At 38.2% G+C, this 16482-nt stretch overlaps 2 protein-coding genes across 2 annotated transcripts; one reads left to right on the top strand and one right to left on the bottom strand.

The window, feature by feature from the left end:
* The first annotated feature begins 4650 nt into the window (after nt 1–4650).
* Nucleotides 4651–7989, top strand: LOC145908371 (vesicle transport protein SEC20-like). The gene is made up of 5 exons (XM_082995633.1): nt 4651–5217; nt 6240–6424; nt 6505–6590; nt 6708–6863; nt 7600–7989. Exons 1-5 carry the CDS (start codon nt 5107–5109, stop codon nt 7791–7793), a joined length of 732 nt encoding a protein of 243 aa, XP_082851759.1. The 5' UTR covers nt 4651–5106; the 3' UTR covers nt 7794–7989.
* A 2020-nt stretch (nt 7990–10009) lies between these two features.
* Nucleotides 10010–14996, bottom strand: LOC145908202 (max dimerization protein 1-like). Its single transcript, XM_082995426.1, has 6 exons — nt 14843–14996; nt 14692–14782; nt 13424–13453; nt 11836–11950; nt 11602–11773; nt 10010–11422 (listed from the first exon to the last, which is right to left on the bottom strand). Exons 1-6 carry the CDS (start codon nt 14940–14942, stop codon nt 11259–11261), a joined length of 672 nt encoding a protein of 223 aa, XP_082851552.1. The 5' UTR covers nt 14943–14996; the 3' UTR covers nt 10010–11258.
* Between the last annotated feature and the right edge of the window lie 1486 nt (nt 14997–16482).

Here is a 16482-nt window from a genome sequence, read left to right as displayed (position 1 = left end):
CTCTTCCTTTCACCACGACCGACGTCTTCACACTTACACAGTGCATCCAATTCCTCCGAAAATTCCCATCGCTGGACATATTTAACAAGCGTGATTTCAGCCCTTGCAAGATCAGCGACAGTCATTCCCTTCTGCGGTTCTCCTCGAGATTGAAGATAGTCCACAAACCGCAGGAGCCACGCTACTGCCTGCTTTAACTTCTTCCATGAAGAATAGCGCTGAATCAAGTCATCAAACAATTGACGCTCCTCAGTAGCATGCAAAACCATCGTTTTCTTCGGCGTTTGGTTTATAGGATTCGCAGGCCAGCGACTTTCGTCTTTGTACAGAAACAATGGCCCGGAGAACCAACGCTTGTTTTCGAGAAAGGCCCTAACAGTAGACCCGCGAGATGCATCATCGGCCGGGTTCTTTTCAGTTGGAACATGCCTCCACTGCGACGCGTCTAACCCTTCTTCGATTTTTGCTAATCTGTTGGCGACAAAAAAACCGTTTATGTAGAAAAACGTTTACTCACATTGTTCATGCTTTGTAGAACTGAAGTCGAGTCGGTCCAGAAAATAGATCGTTCGACACTCAGATCAAGCTCCTGCCTCAAAACTTGATCCATTCTAACAGAAAGAGTAGCTGCCGCCAATTCCAATCTGGGTATGGAAACTGTCTTCAAAGGTACAATGCACACTGCTTTGCTTATCAACCGTTCGCAAATACGCGACTGTCCCGTATCCACTGGAAGACGCATCTGCAAAGTGATGCAGCTCACACATCTCGAATTAATGTGCGTTTGTCTGGAAGCACCTTTCAATCTTAATACACGATAGACGCGGAAGTTGCAGAAGTCCTGCATTCCACCTCTTTCCTATATCCGGTGGAACTTCCTGATCCCAGTCATACTTTTCTTTACAAAGTTCTTGCAACAACATTCGTGCATGCAACATTACCGGTGCAACGAATCCTAAAAGGTCAAACAATGAACTGACCATGGAAAGTATTCCTCTCCTCGTTGCAGGCTACTGCTTCACTTTAATGTCGAATTCGAACATGACGGAGCGATAATTCCACAGCACTCCGAGCACATGTTCCATGTTCTTCACATCAGCATTTAACACAATAGACTGCACGGTTCTATATTCGGCTGGGATTGACGACAACACAGGCTCGCTGTTGCTTATCAAATCAAATCATGTTTATTTTGCGAAAAAAAACAACTACGCAAAGAACAATATAAAAGGAAATGAAATGGCATGGGCACCGACAAAACCATAAAGGTTATCGAGTCAGGCGCCCATGTAAATGTGATTTCCTCACGGAGAATCACCGTCTCTCGTAGGATCGCAGCCAGTCGCACTGGGAGGTGATGGGTTGCGACAAGCTGCATGTGACGAAAGGTGGCCACCCGGCCGTGCTGCCCAAAGCAAAACCCATCGAAACGCAAACGCCAACTCGGTTCTCAGAACGTTTACTTTGATCCACATCGACAGACCTTAACATCCCGAGGACAGTCCAAACGTGGTGGTTTTGGTTGGAGATGGTCGGGATCGTATGCAGGTTGCGCTTATTGAATCATCGTAGGTCTTGCTGATGGTCAATCGCACGTTGTGATGTTGGTGTGCAGCGCTCCTAGGTCTGAAACGACAACGAATCCTACGGCAGTAAATTATTTATTTAGGCGTAGAGTGTACAGTGGAGTATAAATAAAAACACAAGAAAACACCAGAAAAAAAGGACAGGAAAAACGCAATAAACGACAAGAGGACTACGAAGAAAAAGGGAAAAACGGACTGCTAACAGGGACTGCTGAAAATGAGGTTAATACTGAGCTGTGAAAGATAAATGATTTTAAATGATGGACGGGAGAGCGATCTAAGGGAAGGGTTTATTTCCTCCCATATCTGTGGACCCCTAAATTTTAGCATGCGTAAGCCGAAGGTGGTGTTAACCCTTGGGTGAAATAGGTTCTTTTTCGATGCATTTCTTGTGAAATGATCGTGCACTGTGTCTACTAACGAAAATAAGGAGTTGTAGGAGGCCGGTAGATTGCCGGTATGGAAATCGTGCATTGCTTTGGCCAGTTCGAGTTTGTAAATGTCTCTAATTTTTATGAGATCTAATTTCTTGTATAATGGCGTGACGTGGCTTTGAAAGGAACTAAAGGTTATGGAACGGAGTATGTTATTGTGAATAGTGTTGAGTTTTTCAGTGAGAGTGCCGATCCTCCACCCCAAGCACCAATAGCGTACTGAATATGGGAATATACAAATGAATAGTAAACGTTTTAACGTCAAGATAATTTCGCAACTGAAAAAAGTGCCGCATGCTTGTGACAATTTCTTTTCCAAATAATGTATATGAGTTGTCCAGGTTAGTTTGTCATCAATGTATACACCGAGGTACTTAATAATATCTGATCGCAAAAGTTTTTCATGTCCGATGGTGATGGTGAAATTGCCAGTGCTTGAAGTGGAAGGGGAAAACAATAGGAACTTTGTTTTCCGAATGTTGAGGGAAAGTCGATTGTGCCTTAACCAGTTGTCAACATTTGTGAGTTGTTCGTTAACACGGGATTGTAAGTCAATAAGTGATGGGGAGGTCATGGAAAGAACCGTGTCGTCAGCAAACAATTTGGTTGTGAAAGTGGATACTTGCGGAAGGTCATTAATGTACAATAAAAAAAGTAAAGGAGCTAATGGCGAACCCTGTGGACAACCGCATGTTATGGGTTTAATATCAGATACAGAATTTCCTATTCTAGTGCATTGACTTCTACCTACAAGGTAACTGCGGATTAAGTGTAGGGTATTCCCCCTAATTCTATACCGGCGCTCTAACTTTTCCAACAACTTCTCGTGATTACGGTGTCGAATGTCTACGCCATCGGCCCTGCATTGTGAAAGGCAACCGCTTTACTATGTTCAACATATTTTCAAAGTTGTTGATGTCTGCAAAGTATCCCAGATGAGTCAGAGTCACCAAAAACTCCTCTAAGGCTCGTGCAAGTTCCGAAAATTCGTCGGCATCATCGGATCTCAGGTAAGGCCAATGACCTAACTTTTTCACGTACGCACGTGCGATCACAAAAGGACGACCGTACCGTTCGTATAGCAACTCTCGGGCCTTTCTGTAACCGTACGTAGGTTCCAGATCAATACAAAAGGAGATCATGTCATACGCTGCCTTACGACAGTACTGAATCAGGTAGTTCAGCTTTGCGCTGTCACTGTCTACGCAACGACCAATATTTTTGTCAAAGCTTATCATAAAACGCGTATACATTAGTGGATCACCTTCGAAATACAACAATTCCGGTCTGGGTAGGTCCTGCCTTTAACGCATTAGCAACACAGTACAAAAATCAAGATTTGCAAGACATTTTCTTTAAATTAAATGAATCAAACATCATGAAACAAGATATAGGATCTATCTAATGTATGTTGAAGTTGGTATGTCTTCGGTATATGACGTCATTATGACGATTCTGTTGTGAGAGCTACGTTTTTCGCTATGGCACACAAACTTGGTTTCCTAGATAAGTTGAAAACTATATTATGATGGACTGAACGCAAATTGAAAAAAAGTGTTGTGTACACACAAAAGTCAACATATTAAATACTTCTTTTGTAGATCGCTGATTTGTGTTTCAGTCTGTTGTAGTTTGTTGTCACATTTTTAAAATTGAACCCCTGTAGCGTAGGGTTGTTCCTGTGGTCTGGTGTACTTTTAGCACCACACCTAATATCTCGGCTAACAAGTTACCATGCCAAAAATGACGTCATCACCTATGACTAAACGAAATTTACTCTGAAGATTTGCTCTTTACACGCGCTGTGCGTCAACGAACTGAAATGGCATACTCCGTAAGGTACAACACCCACAAAACCGAAAATTTTTTTATGAAAACTTACGCGTCTCATAAGTAACATGCATTACGTCGTTAGACTTTTACTGATTTGTTAAATGCTATCTTAAACAAGCAAAGCACGACAAAGTAGCCCGTGGGTATTACGAAAAAAACACGACAAACAACATGTACTCTTCTCACGACGACAAATTGTCCGGATCATATGGCAAAAACCACTGGTCCATTGAAGTCAGTCCATTGTGGCATCTTCAGAAAGGCCTGTCTCTCTACTTTACACTTAAGTTAAGCTTAAATATATATTTCGATTGTGCGACACCTAGTGGGGTTTAGAACAAGAACGATTTACGCAACATTGTGACGTTACAAGCAAACTACTAATCAAATCGAAACTTGCATCGATTGCAAGACATGTCCTTTGTGACAAAGCGTACCAAATTCTAGCTTGCAGTAACCTTTACTTTTGAATTGGGACCCCATAAAAGACCCCACCTCAATCGCTCGTATACACGCAAAAAGGCCGAAACCGACCATGTGTACTTTTAGCACCACATATTCGATGGGTCGTAGCGTAAAAAGTAGGGACCCCATATGGTCGGTTGATGCATCGTGTGGAAGGTCTATTCTTCTACGTTTCCATCCACCGATATTTAAGTATGATTCGATTAGTAGTTTATTGCTTGCGACGTCACGATGTTGCGTAAATCGCTCTTGTTCTAAATCCCACTAGGTGTCCCACAATCGAAATATATATTTAAACCTAACTTCGGTGTAAAGTAGAGGGACAGGCTTTTCTGACGATGTCACAACTGACTTCATTGGACCAGTGGTTTTTGCTCTATGATCTTGACAATTTGTCGTCGTGTGAAAAGTACATGTTGTTTGTTGTGTTTTTTTTTCGTAATAACTGCGGGCTGCTTCGTCATGCTACTTTGTTTGTTTAAGATAGCATTCAACAAATAAGTAAAAGTCGAACGACGCAATGCATGTTGCTTATGAGACGTGTAAATTTTCATAAAAATATTTCGGATTTGTGGGTGTCGTACGGCTACGGAGTCTTGTAAATTTCATTACGTCATAGGTGTTGTCGTCATTTTTGGTATTGTAACTCGTAAGGTGTCATTTAACATTCGTGTTAAGTTTCTGGTTTGTAGTGCTAGGGATAGCCCAGACATTAGGTGTGGTGCAAAAAGTACACCAGACCCGGTTCCTGTTGCTTTGCACATCTAAAGCAAGTTAGTGTGTTGGCCATGAGTTGGGCTCATAGAATAAACAATACAAGGGTGATTAAAGGGATTACTCCAGAAGAGTGCAAAGATGAGATTGTGCAATTAAACTGCAAAGTAAAAGCTATAATACAAGTGAGTCACAATGTGTGCTATAAATGTTTATTTTGTTAAATGCTATACTACATTGTGCATTGTTTTCATAGAACCCTGCAAAGTTATTACAGTTGATTAGTAACCTCTTCAGATATGTCAAGTAAACAACCTTTTTCACCAAAATTGGTGTTGTTTTTTTTTATTTACATTGTGTTCTTATGTGTTTGTTGCCATTTAACGGTCATATTCAGCAGGTGTTGCATCAAATCTGATAGTAATAGCACAATTTTTTTTGTCAGTATCTCTAAGCCTCAAAAAAATGGCCGGTAATCATTATCATTTTTTTTATTCAAATACAGCAGAAACTAAACTGAGGTTTTATTATTGCTAATGTTTTTTTAAATATTAATTTTATGAACTTGGCACTGTAATGCAAGGAAGAGTTTTTTACAGTCAATCAAAAGTACATCTTATTTGACTTACAGCTGCTTATAATCAATATGTAATATCTTAGAGTGCCAAGTGAAGGCATTCACAGTGGGATGATCTTTGCATGTGAATTATTTTTGTTTATTATTTGATATGTAGATTTGTTGTGACTTTAAAAGTGCGGAAAAGTTTCCATTGTGTCAGCGCTTTATAGTACTAGATATAATTACAATTTCGTCTATCAAGTTATCAAACTTTATATTAGTTTGTAAGTGATGGCTTTCCAAAAAGTATGCTTGCTTTCCAACTTTGTTTTGTAAAAAAAAGTATTTATCACAAAAGATAATCTGTAACAAACCCCATAATTCAGTGAAAGAATCCGGGACTTCATGACCTATAATAAGTCAATAAAAAGGGTGGGCATTTGATAATGTAATAAGGCAACATCAGCACATGTAGACACATTAGCACTAGCACTGAACGATATTTTCCAGTACACCTGACTGGGCCAGAGTTAAACAAATATTAACAGGTGTCTTGGCTATATAAGTTCTGTTTCTATCATACACAAAGTTATGTTTTATCTATCTGTAAAAGAAATATTTTAAATTGGATTACATTTTCAATTCAAGGACATATATGACTGCAAAGGACCACTTGAAGTTCTTAATGATCTAAATGCAACCGCTCAAAGCATTCTGGCTGAATTAAGAAGCAAAATATCTTTGCTAGAAGATTTGTCAAACGAAGTCGACCATGAACGTGTAAAGTTGGATCTGAAGCAGTTGGCCCAAAATCAGTTTAAACTATTTCAAAAGTAGGTGTAACAAAATTTGGAACGTATATCTGTAGTTTTTAATAAAATGAAAAAAATTTGGTTGTGTTATATTATAAAAGCACTCAAGCAACTTTACGCAAGGCAAATCTTACCTGCAAACTTGCTATTGACAACAAAGAAAAAGATGCGTTGCTTGGATCAAGAGGTGATATTATATGAAGAATAATCAGACAATATAACCACATTTTAGTAAACTATTGCACCAACAAAACTTATTCCTTAACTAACAGTTACATTCATGTAAGTAGCAGTATTGTTTCAGAATCTCGACTGGAGACCCTTCGCTATCGAAGTAAAGTTGCTGATAACAAAGCTCAAATGATGCATTCTGCATCTGATATTACTGAAAGTTTGATGAATATTAGTAAGAAGATGAATGATACTGTTAACCAGAGCTCCACCACTCTTCACAGTCTAGGTCGGTTGCTTGCATGTTAAAAATATATTGGTGTTAGTTGAATCGAATGCTGTTATAGTTTTACTCATGATTTTTTATGCTCAAAAAACATTCATGCAGTTACATAATCAGATGGATTCTGTAATCGAAATTCATGTTCGGACAAAAAGCTTCGGATAATCCATATAACATTTTATTTGGATCTTGGCAAAGTTGTAAATGTTACTGTTTTTACATCTCATAATTGTAGTTTGGGTTGAATTGTGCATTGTACACCAAGCCCATTTCAGTTTGCTGTTTATTGATAACCAGTGGCTAATTCAGGACTGAACAAATCGGGGGCACAGGCTATACTTTTGTAACACCATTATCTGATATTTTAGTGCCACCTAATGGCCACGACACTGCCACCAAGTGACCAACGGTGTTAGCAAAGAAATTTATTTTACAATAAAACATACAAACGAAAAGTAAGAAAGTTTGCAATATATTGATGTTTTTATCAAGTCGTGTTGGCATCCCATTGAATTTCAGGTTGCGAAGATGTCTTAACTGTTTAATTAAGACTATTTTTACCAATACCCCCACTATCTATATAAAGCGTTATGCTTACAAACGTGCTTAGACATTGCCGAATTTCGACCCATCTAGCCAATTTTCTTGGTCGAATCGAACTCGGTTTAACTCTGTTACATTAAAAAACCTTTAAACAGCATTTCATTGTCATGCGAAAGTATGCATTTTTATGTACTTGCAGTTACGTCATCCAACACCATTAAAGAAACAAATGAAGAGTTGAAAGGTCAATCAGGTTTGATTCAAACTGGCCACAGATTGTTGACGAAGTACAACCGGCGGGAATTCACCGACAAAATTTTAATATTTCTCGCCCTTGCGTTGTTTTTCTCAACCGTGGTGTATATTCTTAAAAGAAGATTATTTCCCTCATAATTTTTCTTTGTGTTATTTTATTTTACGGGTAAACTACGTTGTTTGCAGACAGAGTGTGGAACAAGTAATCGGCAATATTTGGACTGCTATCATGTAAAAAGTGTATGCGCGGATTGCAATTCCAACTTGTTGTGAACTATCGTACGAAATAGTGCAATATATTTTGGTGTGGTGAAATAATAGTGAAAGTATGTAGTTCGGCTGAATAAAATGGTTTTTTTCCCTAAAATAACTATTTGGAAGGTGGAGAAATTTAATTTGTTAGTAATAGACTTGATGTACCCAATCGCTTTGTCAACGTATAATCCAAGGTTTTTAACTGGAGGTCCATGCTGGTCCACATACAGTGTCCTATCGATGGTTTCGAGGGACTTGTATAAGTTTCTGTATGGGAACACCAATATAAAGTCTTCAAATAATTATCGTTGATTGGGATCCACAGAGGTTATACTGAATCGGTCTGATGCTGCACGGCCAAGAAATCTTGAACCAGTCCTAGTTATGCTGCTTTTTCTTCGGAATAATCTTCATGTGGTTCCAAATGACTTCAGAAGTTGTTGAAAGACTAATAATGCGAGAGGAACAGATAAAAAAAACGAAACGTTAACACGATAAGCTGACCGGAATACTTGACGAAGTCACAACTTTTGGGGGTCGTGAAAACTAAAAATAACCGTTGCGTATAGGATTCGCTGTCAACATTCGAATCCGTATTCCAATTCGGTCGAATTTCGGTATGTTGACTTTTGTAACCAGGGTCCATACAAGTCTAGACGGAACCCAAGAATATCGAAAGTAGGGGTGCACAGAAAGTTCGGTTTGCCGAATTTATTCGGCCGGAACAATGGTATTTTATAATTATTCGGTTTCTGCCGAATATTTTTGCAGAGTTCGGCCGAAACCGAAACTTTTTTACTGCATGCAACGATGACACGCAAAGTTTATGATGAATCCACGGACGTCGCCAACTGCATTTAACTGCTACTGTGTATCAGTTTTTCTCAACGTGTAAATATACTTGGTCGGATATAGGATGTAGCCTACGGCAGATGAAACCCATGTGAAAGCCAATAAACGCCAAGTTTTGTGCACAAAACATATTATACTCGTCATTTGCGTTGAGGTGCTCCATCCAAATATGCTGGCCTGTTATACTGATTGTGGTGACATAAGCTATAAAGTCTTATAATGCCTGACCATCCAATTAAGGTATACGTGTTTCAAGGTTTCAGCTTTCACACCAGTATTTTTTACTGCAGTATAATTTAGTTGCGTATGCTTAAAATATGAAATGATATTCAAAGATCTGGATAATGAGCAATAATTCATCTTGAAGATACCTTTCTTCGCACATTTTGAAGGTAATCAACCCCAGCACCTAAACCCTTCAATTTAAAAAAACTGGCGGTATAGCGTGGCGCAAATTACTTCCAGTAGGCTTCGGACATTTGTTTGAGAGTTGGAAAGTGATTCTAATCTAGGTATATACTAAACTTTGCGAATAGGTATGCAATAAAAAAGTTTTTACTTGCATGCAATCATAAAAACTTTGTTTCGGCCGAATAAATCCGGCAAACCGAACTTTCGGTGCATCTCTATAGTTTGAATGAAAGTTGGTGTACACGGCGACGTTGCGTTATCTCAAGTCTGAAAAGGTGACCACTAAAGGGTGGGAAACAGTGTGATTTGCTGCACCGGATCCGGGACCCGATATTGACGAATTTTCAGTATCCGGGCCTGGCTGGTCAAATGGCTTTGGTTTGGGTTTGAACGTGTGAAAAACGCACGCACAGCGCACGACCACCAAAGCTTCAAGTTTCAAACATTATTTGAGGTTTTTGGACGAAAAGGCTGATTATAATAATTGCATTTATAACACATCAAAATATTTGCCCAGGATTACATTAATATCAATAAAACTATTTGTTGCATATTTTTATTTGTCTTTAAAACCCTGGGCTGGTAGTTGTTCAACATCCTTGTCTTTTATCATGTTTTTTGGTTTTGAACATTTTCTGGATATTGGTAGCACACCAACACTGTTAAAATCATTTTGATGGCACGCAATTAAAAGAAGTTTGGAGATCACTGTTCTATACAGGCAGAAATATTTTGTTTAAAAAGTACTTGATGCAAACCTTAGCAGCCCTTAATTTAAACTACCATGAAACCTTTCCTTCTGCAGTTTCACCTTTTCTATCGACCAGCATTTTTAATACTGAAATAAACTTTATTTCTCTCCACACAGCAATATAACAATTGAGATACAGAAGAATATGGTAAGACAGTATTTACAAATATACATGCTTCCTGCTGAAAGTAACAGCAGACGAAGTTTAACAAATCAGTTGCGGCGATCAGCTGAAGCTGTAACAATGTTGAGCATGTTTAACGCAAAATATATAAGCTTTGTTCAATTACAAATAGAATAAAATATGTTTTCTGTACAAATATGCAATTGCCCGCCATGCTAGACATCAGCTTCCCAAAATTAGCTTCAAAAAAGTTAAATTGTGAAAGAAATTCACAAGCACATGAATTTTCATCGGAAAAAGTAGTAATTTTTGGGATAAATTATATACTCAATTTTAAATGTCATCGTAAATAAATAATTGAACAGACGAAAGTGACCAACTGAAGCAACTGTTGCAATTTACCTGAGTACAAATATAGGCCTTTACTTATATTACATCACTTTGTTCAAATTGTATCACATCTTTATCAACAGAAACAAAATTCTACGTGACTGAGCCTAATATATGTATGCGTTTGCAAGAAAGAAGATGCAGTAAAAGGCAAGAGAACAGTCCACAAAATTTCATCTTCATGTAGAGAGCAAAAATAAATTGACAAAAGAAATTTACAAGTGTTGCAACTACTGAGAGAGCTAATGCGGCAAAATTCAGGCAGCAAAGACTGCTACCAAGCAGGTGTTACAAGTGGCAACAGCTGTGACAGTTTTCGTTTTTCGCGGCTGGCACGACACCTCATTCAATTTCTCAATAGTTGCGGGCTGTTGAGTAGGTGCATAGAAATTTGGGTTGGTAAGAAAATCAATAAATGCACAAGTTTTTTTAAGAAATCCACATTTTTTGCATAAATTGGATGAATAAAAGTTACAAAACAGTTTGCTTCTGTGACCTTCAACCATCAAGATTTAGGAAGCCAGTAAACCAAAAATAAATTTCGTTTTCTATGTTAAATCACAGTGGTGTGTCACAGCTTTGGATTAGGGCCAATTTTGAGTTTAACAGCACCATCAACCGCAATTGATGCCCGGCAACAAATGTGTTTTGGTGAAAAGCTATATTCTATCACAAAAAGAGGTAGTCGTGACACCCAGTAGTTATAAAACTGGGAGTCAATCACTGTCAGTATGTTGTCAGCAAGATGCTGCCATTACATGGTAGTTTTCTTGCCGTACCTACTCTATATGCACAGTCAAATGTCATTGTTGAATTCCAGCTAGTCGACTTTTTTGACTCGTTTAATTTGAGCAATCGCCCTTGCAGGAAGTGATAGAGGTTTTGACACATTAATTGTGATGAGGTTTGTTGATCGAATAGGAAGCGGGGGTTGAAGACGTTCACTATCTTCACTGCAGTCAGTAACATCGATAATCTCCTCATCTACATAAAAAATGATTATAAATATGGGCGATTCTGACAGTCAATGAAGTTTGTGATCTAATGCATATTTGCAAATAAACTACAACAACAAACATATGATACAAATAATTTACATTTAAATTCTGTTACACTTGAAATTTTTTGAAAACTGTACCGGTTTAAACTAAAATGCAGCATACCCTTATCTGAATCATTTGATGATTCTGAATGGCTGGATGACCATGCTGAGCCTGTTGAGTTTCTTCGGCGACGAGAAACTTCAAGTCTTTGTAGGGTTCGCTTCAAATGTTCATTGTACTTTGCAAGCTGCGATTTTTCATGCAAGTTCTGTTCATTCTTTTCCTCCAGATTCTATTGAAATAAATATGTTGAAATTCTAATTCATACTCCATCTCTTTATTAAATAGTGGTACCTTTATTAACAAACTGGCTTGGTTGAGAAGGCCCAGGGTGGTGTGTCTTGTTGCATCCCCACTTAATGGAACTATGGACTTCAAATTTTCTAAACAACTTCTGAGGTGTGCACGCCTGCAAACAAAAGATAGTTAATGGTATTTTCTAACATCAATGGATGAAAAAAATACTCGGAACATATGGTAAAATCAATGAACCACTTGCAAAAGCTTTGCAGTTTGAATTCCATTGATGGCGTTGGCCCGTAACATGGCGTGCAACGGGAGAATTTAAAACGCTAGGAGCAGCGGCCGGTAAAGGAGCAATGAGCACTAAAAGCTACTAAGCGCTGCTCCTAGAGAAAGAAAGAAAGCAAAGAGAGAAGAGCGATCAGCTGTTCGCTGTAAACAACAAGAGAAAATGAGCTTTACCGCTCGCCGATTGGCTGAAAAGAAAGCTCGTGAAGCGACAACCACGCCCGCAGTTCACGCGTCCTTCAAGGAAATGTCCATAAATACTAGCCACGTGTGTTTAGCAAAAAAAAGCATGTCAAAATCATACTTCCATATGCCCAAATTTGGAACATATTTGTTTTGTGTAAAGTTTGAACATTCACGTTTAAATAAGTACTGACATTGAAGGCGACTGTGTTGAGAAAAAAATAGTTAAGGGCTCAAATAACTTAAAATTAATACCCACTAGTAGTTAGGACAATGACACTTAAAACTGTTTCTCAAACTACTCTTGAGCGCCCAGTCAGTATTTACGTTCAACTGAACACGCGCGCCAAGAGCAACGAACAACCCCGAGAGCTTCATGCTACAATGGCGATCTAGGCCAAACGCGCACACCCGCACTCCAAAACAACCGTTACTTTGCGCGGCGAAGAACGCCAACACTTTGCTGCAATGTGTGAACTCGCGAGTGGATGTAACCTTGCAAGTAGGTAAACAACTCACTTCAAAGCACAACATACGGTGAAAATTGGATAAAGTTAACACGATTAGAAATGTTTTTGGCATATATTTTCAGATTTTCTGCATGGAATGATTTTTTTCACCTTGTAAAACATTTTGGTACCGCTATTAGGCTGGACAAATCACAAAAAGGCAATTACCATATATTGCGCGTTTGTTTATGTTTACAGAAACTGTATGACTCCAGCAGTATTTACAGAAATTGGGTATCAAGGGGCACATTTTTTTTACAAAAATATGAAGCTGCCAACTGCTGGATATCATTGTTTATAGTCGCGAAATTGTAACTCACACCTGACTGAGAAACAAGCAGGGTTTAAAGACCCACGTTATCAAGTCAGTGATGACTAGCTGGGCATGTCCGGTAGGGTCAAAAAAATCAATTGCTGAGTAGAGCAAGGATAATCAGCACCGGGGATAGTGGCACGCACGCACAAAAGGAGAAGGCGTTAGTTTCTTTATTGTGACGCAAAACGCGTCGCCTTTTCACGTGGAAACCATGTGACAACGCACAAGGCGATTTGTATGGCGCAAGAAACAAGGAACAGTCGCGAACAAACAATGAAACTAAAATTCACGGTCACGCAAGATACCAACTAAAGAACAGAATAAACACGGGAACAATACGCACCTGTTTTTTTCCAACTCGTTATGAGATGTTCTGTAAAAAGTAAAAAAGATTGTACATATAAGGTGATAACAAAGCAAGTTAGTTTTAATTTACAATTACAGAAAACCCATTTCAACTGCTTTGCGCAATATATTTCAAGTTTGTGTATTGCGAAGTTACATTTTGGATTTACCCAATTGCGCAATTTGTGTTTAAACACCTGTTGTTAGCTTACGCCCACACCCTCCCTATTCACGTTTCGGTTCATTTCAATATAAACTGCAGGTTGCACCATTGGCATGCCGCCACTGTACAAACAAAGATTAAACTGTCTGTATTGTGTTTGGTGACACGTCAGTAATACCATATGTGAATACATCTTCACACATTTTTAACACAGGTGTCGTGATGCAACTGTTTACATTTATTTGATACATTATTGTAAGTGTTTTTTTTTACTAAAGGATTCGCCATTTATTTGAACCAAAGTAGTCAAGAGAACCCGCCTGGCTATAAACTGACGTCAGATGGTACGTCACGAAACAGGACATGACAGCAGACATGTAACCAATAAAGGTTTCGCGTGGCATGACTATGAGCGACAAAACGAGTCTCCAACTCAATCGAGATAGTTAATCCATACGTAACTCGCCTAAGGTCATTAATTCGCTTTACTTCGCAAATTTAAATACAGGTTTTGACCCTAATTTGCGGAAACGCGCCATCGTGTGTCCCCTTAATGGTCAAATACTTGTTCGTTAGCATTTACATCAACACAAATACTAGCGCTGTGTTACATGGCTACAGAGAATTGTTACGCCCGAAAAATACGGTGGGAGAACTGGGTCACAACTTTGTAGCTGCCTATCGTAATATTCCGGGGCCCTGTTGTTTACAATTACTGGTACCATAAATGACAAGTTCTGTAACAGCCGTCGATTGTTGTTACCGCACAGCTTGGTGCCCATTTCAAAAGGTGCAATATTGCCCCGAGGCCTGCATTGTTAGTGGGTCGAAAGGAGGAGTCTTGGTATGTCTGCCAGGCAGGGCTGTATGTGTGCATAGTAAGCATCGCCCGTAGAATCAAGTCTAGACATGCCCCAAAACAACGTTTTTTTTAACTACACATGGTAGCATGAAATTTGACCTAGTAAATATGGAGTTTACTATACACTATGGTTGAAAAATGATAAACATAAAATAGCCTTATTTTGAAAAATCTTTCCAACATATATATACATAGAGTCTGTGAAAAGGAATGAAAACACTTTCATTAAACAAACACATACCTGTTTTGTGATCGACGAATAGCCTTTATTTTGGTTCTAAGTGGTTCATTTCCATAACGATAAGCAGGGGCAGCATAGCCATGTTCTGATTCTACATCAACAAATAAGTTACTTATAGTTAAGACATGTACACAAACAATTCAGTATGTACCTCTATCTCGTTTGTCCTGATTGTCCAGGTACTCGGCAGCTTGTAACAAAAGTTCAATGTCATTACAGGTTGAAGAAGCTGCCTTAGTTCCGTTCATCATTTTTTAAGATTTCGAGAGAGCATACACAAAAACTTTTTAGGTAAACTTCATATATTTGCTGTACAACAGAAAAAAAAATTCAGTCATTAGATGTGACACCACAGCCATCTTCTTTTAACCAATGAACAAGTTTTTTTTTTTACCAGCTGTCGCTAAACTTTAACACTGATTTACAATAAATTAAACTCACAAGTATCAATGATACAAAGGTGCAAATACCATGATTTGTTTGATAAATTGCTCTGTATAACTATTGCATAAACACAACAAATGTGTTTGTGCTGAAATACAATCAACAAAGCTTCAATATCAATTTGAAAATAACCGCAAGAATAGGACACACACTTGACACATACATCAACAATTTCAAGCATAACTTAGCAAGTACAAATCAGTTAAAACAGATTACAAACTTAATGAACGTTCGTCCAAAACTTTGTTTAAATTATTGATTTTAATCAATCACAACAATCACAGTTCATTCTTTATTTTTCGTATATAGCTGTGATATACATTTAAATCTGGCATTAAAAGTAAAATAAAACATACTAAGACGTTACACGTACAAATATTTTGAAGTAATTCTTAACATCTCTGCCTTTATTTCTTAGATCTAACTACTGGTAACAGTTCCTCATTGCCTCAATCTGAGTTGACCGTATTGCTTTGCTAAACAAAGAACCTAGCAATGCAAACCACCACAGCCAATCAGAGCCGAGCATTTTTTCTCCTCAAGCCCATGTGTTATTCACATGGCTTCACGCACTGTTGTTGATGTATTTTGTCTACGAAGTCTAAAAAAGGGTGGGTTACAAAAGATTTTGGGGTCACGGCGTATTTAAAATGTAAAAATTAAAAATAAAACAACACATTTTCATTGATTAACTGTTTTTAATGCCCTCTCAGCTCTAAACGTGAATAAATGCAAGCAATTAGGCCTGCTGTTGTATGTTATAGCATTATTTAGGTATGAGTAAATATGCGGACCACTGAACTTCGGCTACGACGTCTTGGTGGCCACAGGCTGGATTTTCCTTTTTAAATTGAGTTTTACCAGTTCTTAAGATTCTCGCGTTTACACGTTTTTGTAACTATTTGGTTTCGGGCCTCGATGCGGTTGCCAACGTGGTTTCTTTCCGATACAATTGCTGCTTGACTGAACGTCCGCATTTTAAAATATTGCTTAGAATTTAAATCTTACGGCATATTTAGACAAAGCACAGAAATTTACAGATTTTAATTTTTTTGTAAAAAATAGATCGCAAAGTTTGTCTAACTAAAAGGTCGCAACCAAAGAAAAAATGAAATGCAGCAGAATTCCATCGAAAGTACATGCGACAACTGAAATTCCTCTGTGCATGATTTTGTGTTTAAATTATAGCATGATTTATGGACGGATCAACCCGGCCTTCTTAATAAAATATCGCTGTTCGTTCAAAGAACATGTCATCATTAATCCACAAATTTGGAAAAATTATCTTTATTCTCCAAACTAATTTTATCATCATCGCACATTAATGTCCCTTCAATCGGGAATGTT

The sequence above is a fragment of the Ascidia mentula genome, chromosome 7 (genome assembly GCF_947561715.1).
Source record: "Ascidia mentula chromosome 7, kaAscMent1.1, whole genome shotgun sequence".
Taxonomy (NCBI): domain Eukaryota; kingdom Metazoa; phylum Chordata; class Ascidiacea; order Phlebobranchia; family Ascidiidae; genus Ascidia; species Ascidia mentula.
This window is presented reverse-complemented; position numbering and strand designations above follow the sequence as displayed.

Bases quoted from the DNA above. Each gene is read 5' to 3' on its own strand.
- LOC145908371 (XM_082995633.1), top strand. From the start codon at position 5,107: ATGAGTTGGGCTCATAGAATAAACAATACAAGGGTGATTAAAGGGATT. The intron at 6,425-6,504 runs GTAGGTGTAACA...ATATTATAAAAG, and splicing joins CAGTTTAAACTATTTCAAAA to CACTCAAGCAACTTTACGCA. The intron at 6,591-6,707 runs GTGATATTATAT...GTATTGTTTCAG, and splicing joins TGCGTTGCTTGGATCAAGAG to AATCTCGACTGGAGACCCTT.
- LOC145908202 (XM_082995426.1), bottom strand. From the start codon at position 14,942: ATGATGAACGGAACTAAGGCAGCTTCTTCAACCTGTAATGACATTGAA. The intron at 11,951-13,423 runs GTGCGTATTGTT...TTTTGTTTGCAG, and splicing joins AACGAGTTGGAAAAAAACAG to GCGTGCACACCTCAGAAGTT. The intron at 11,774-11,835 runs GTACCACTATTT...TTATTTCAATAG, and splicing joins AAGCCAGTTTGTTAATAAAG to AATCTGGAGGAAAAGAATGA.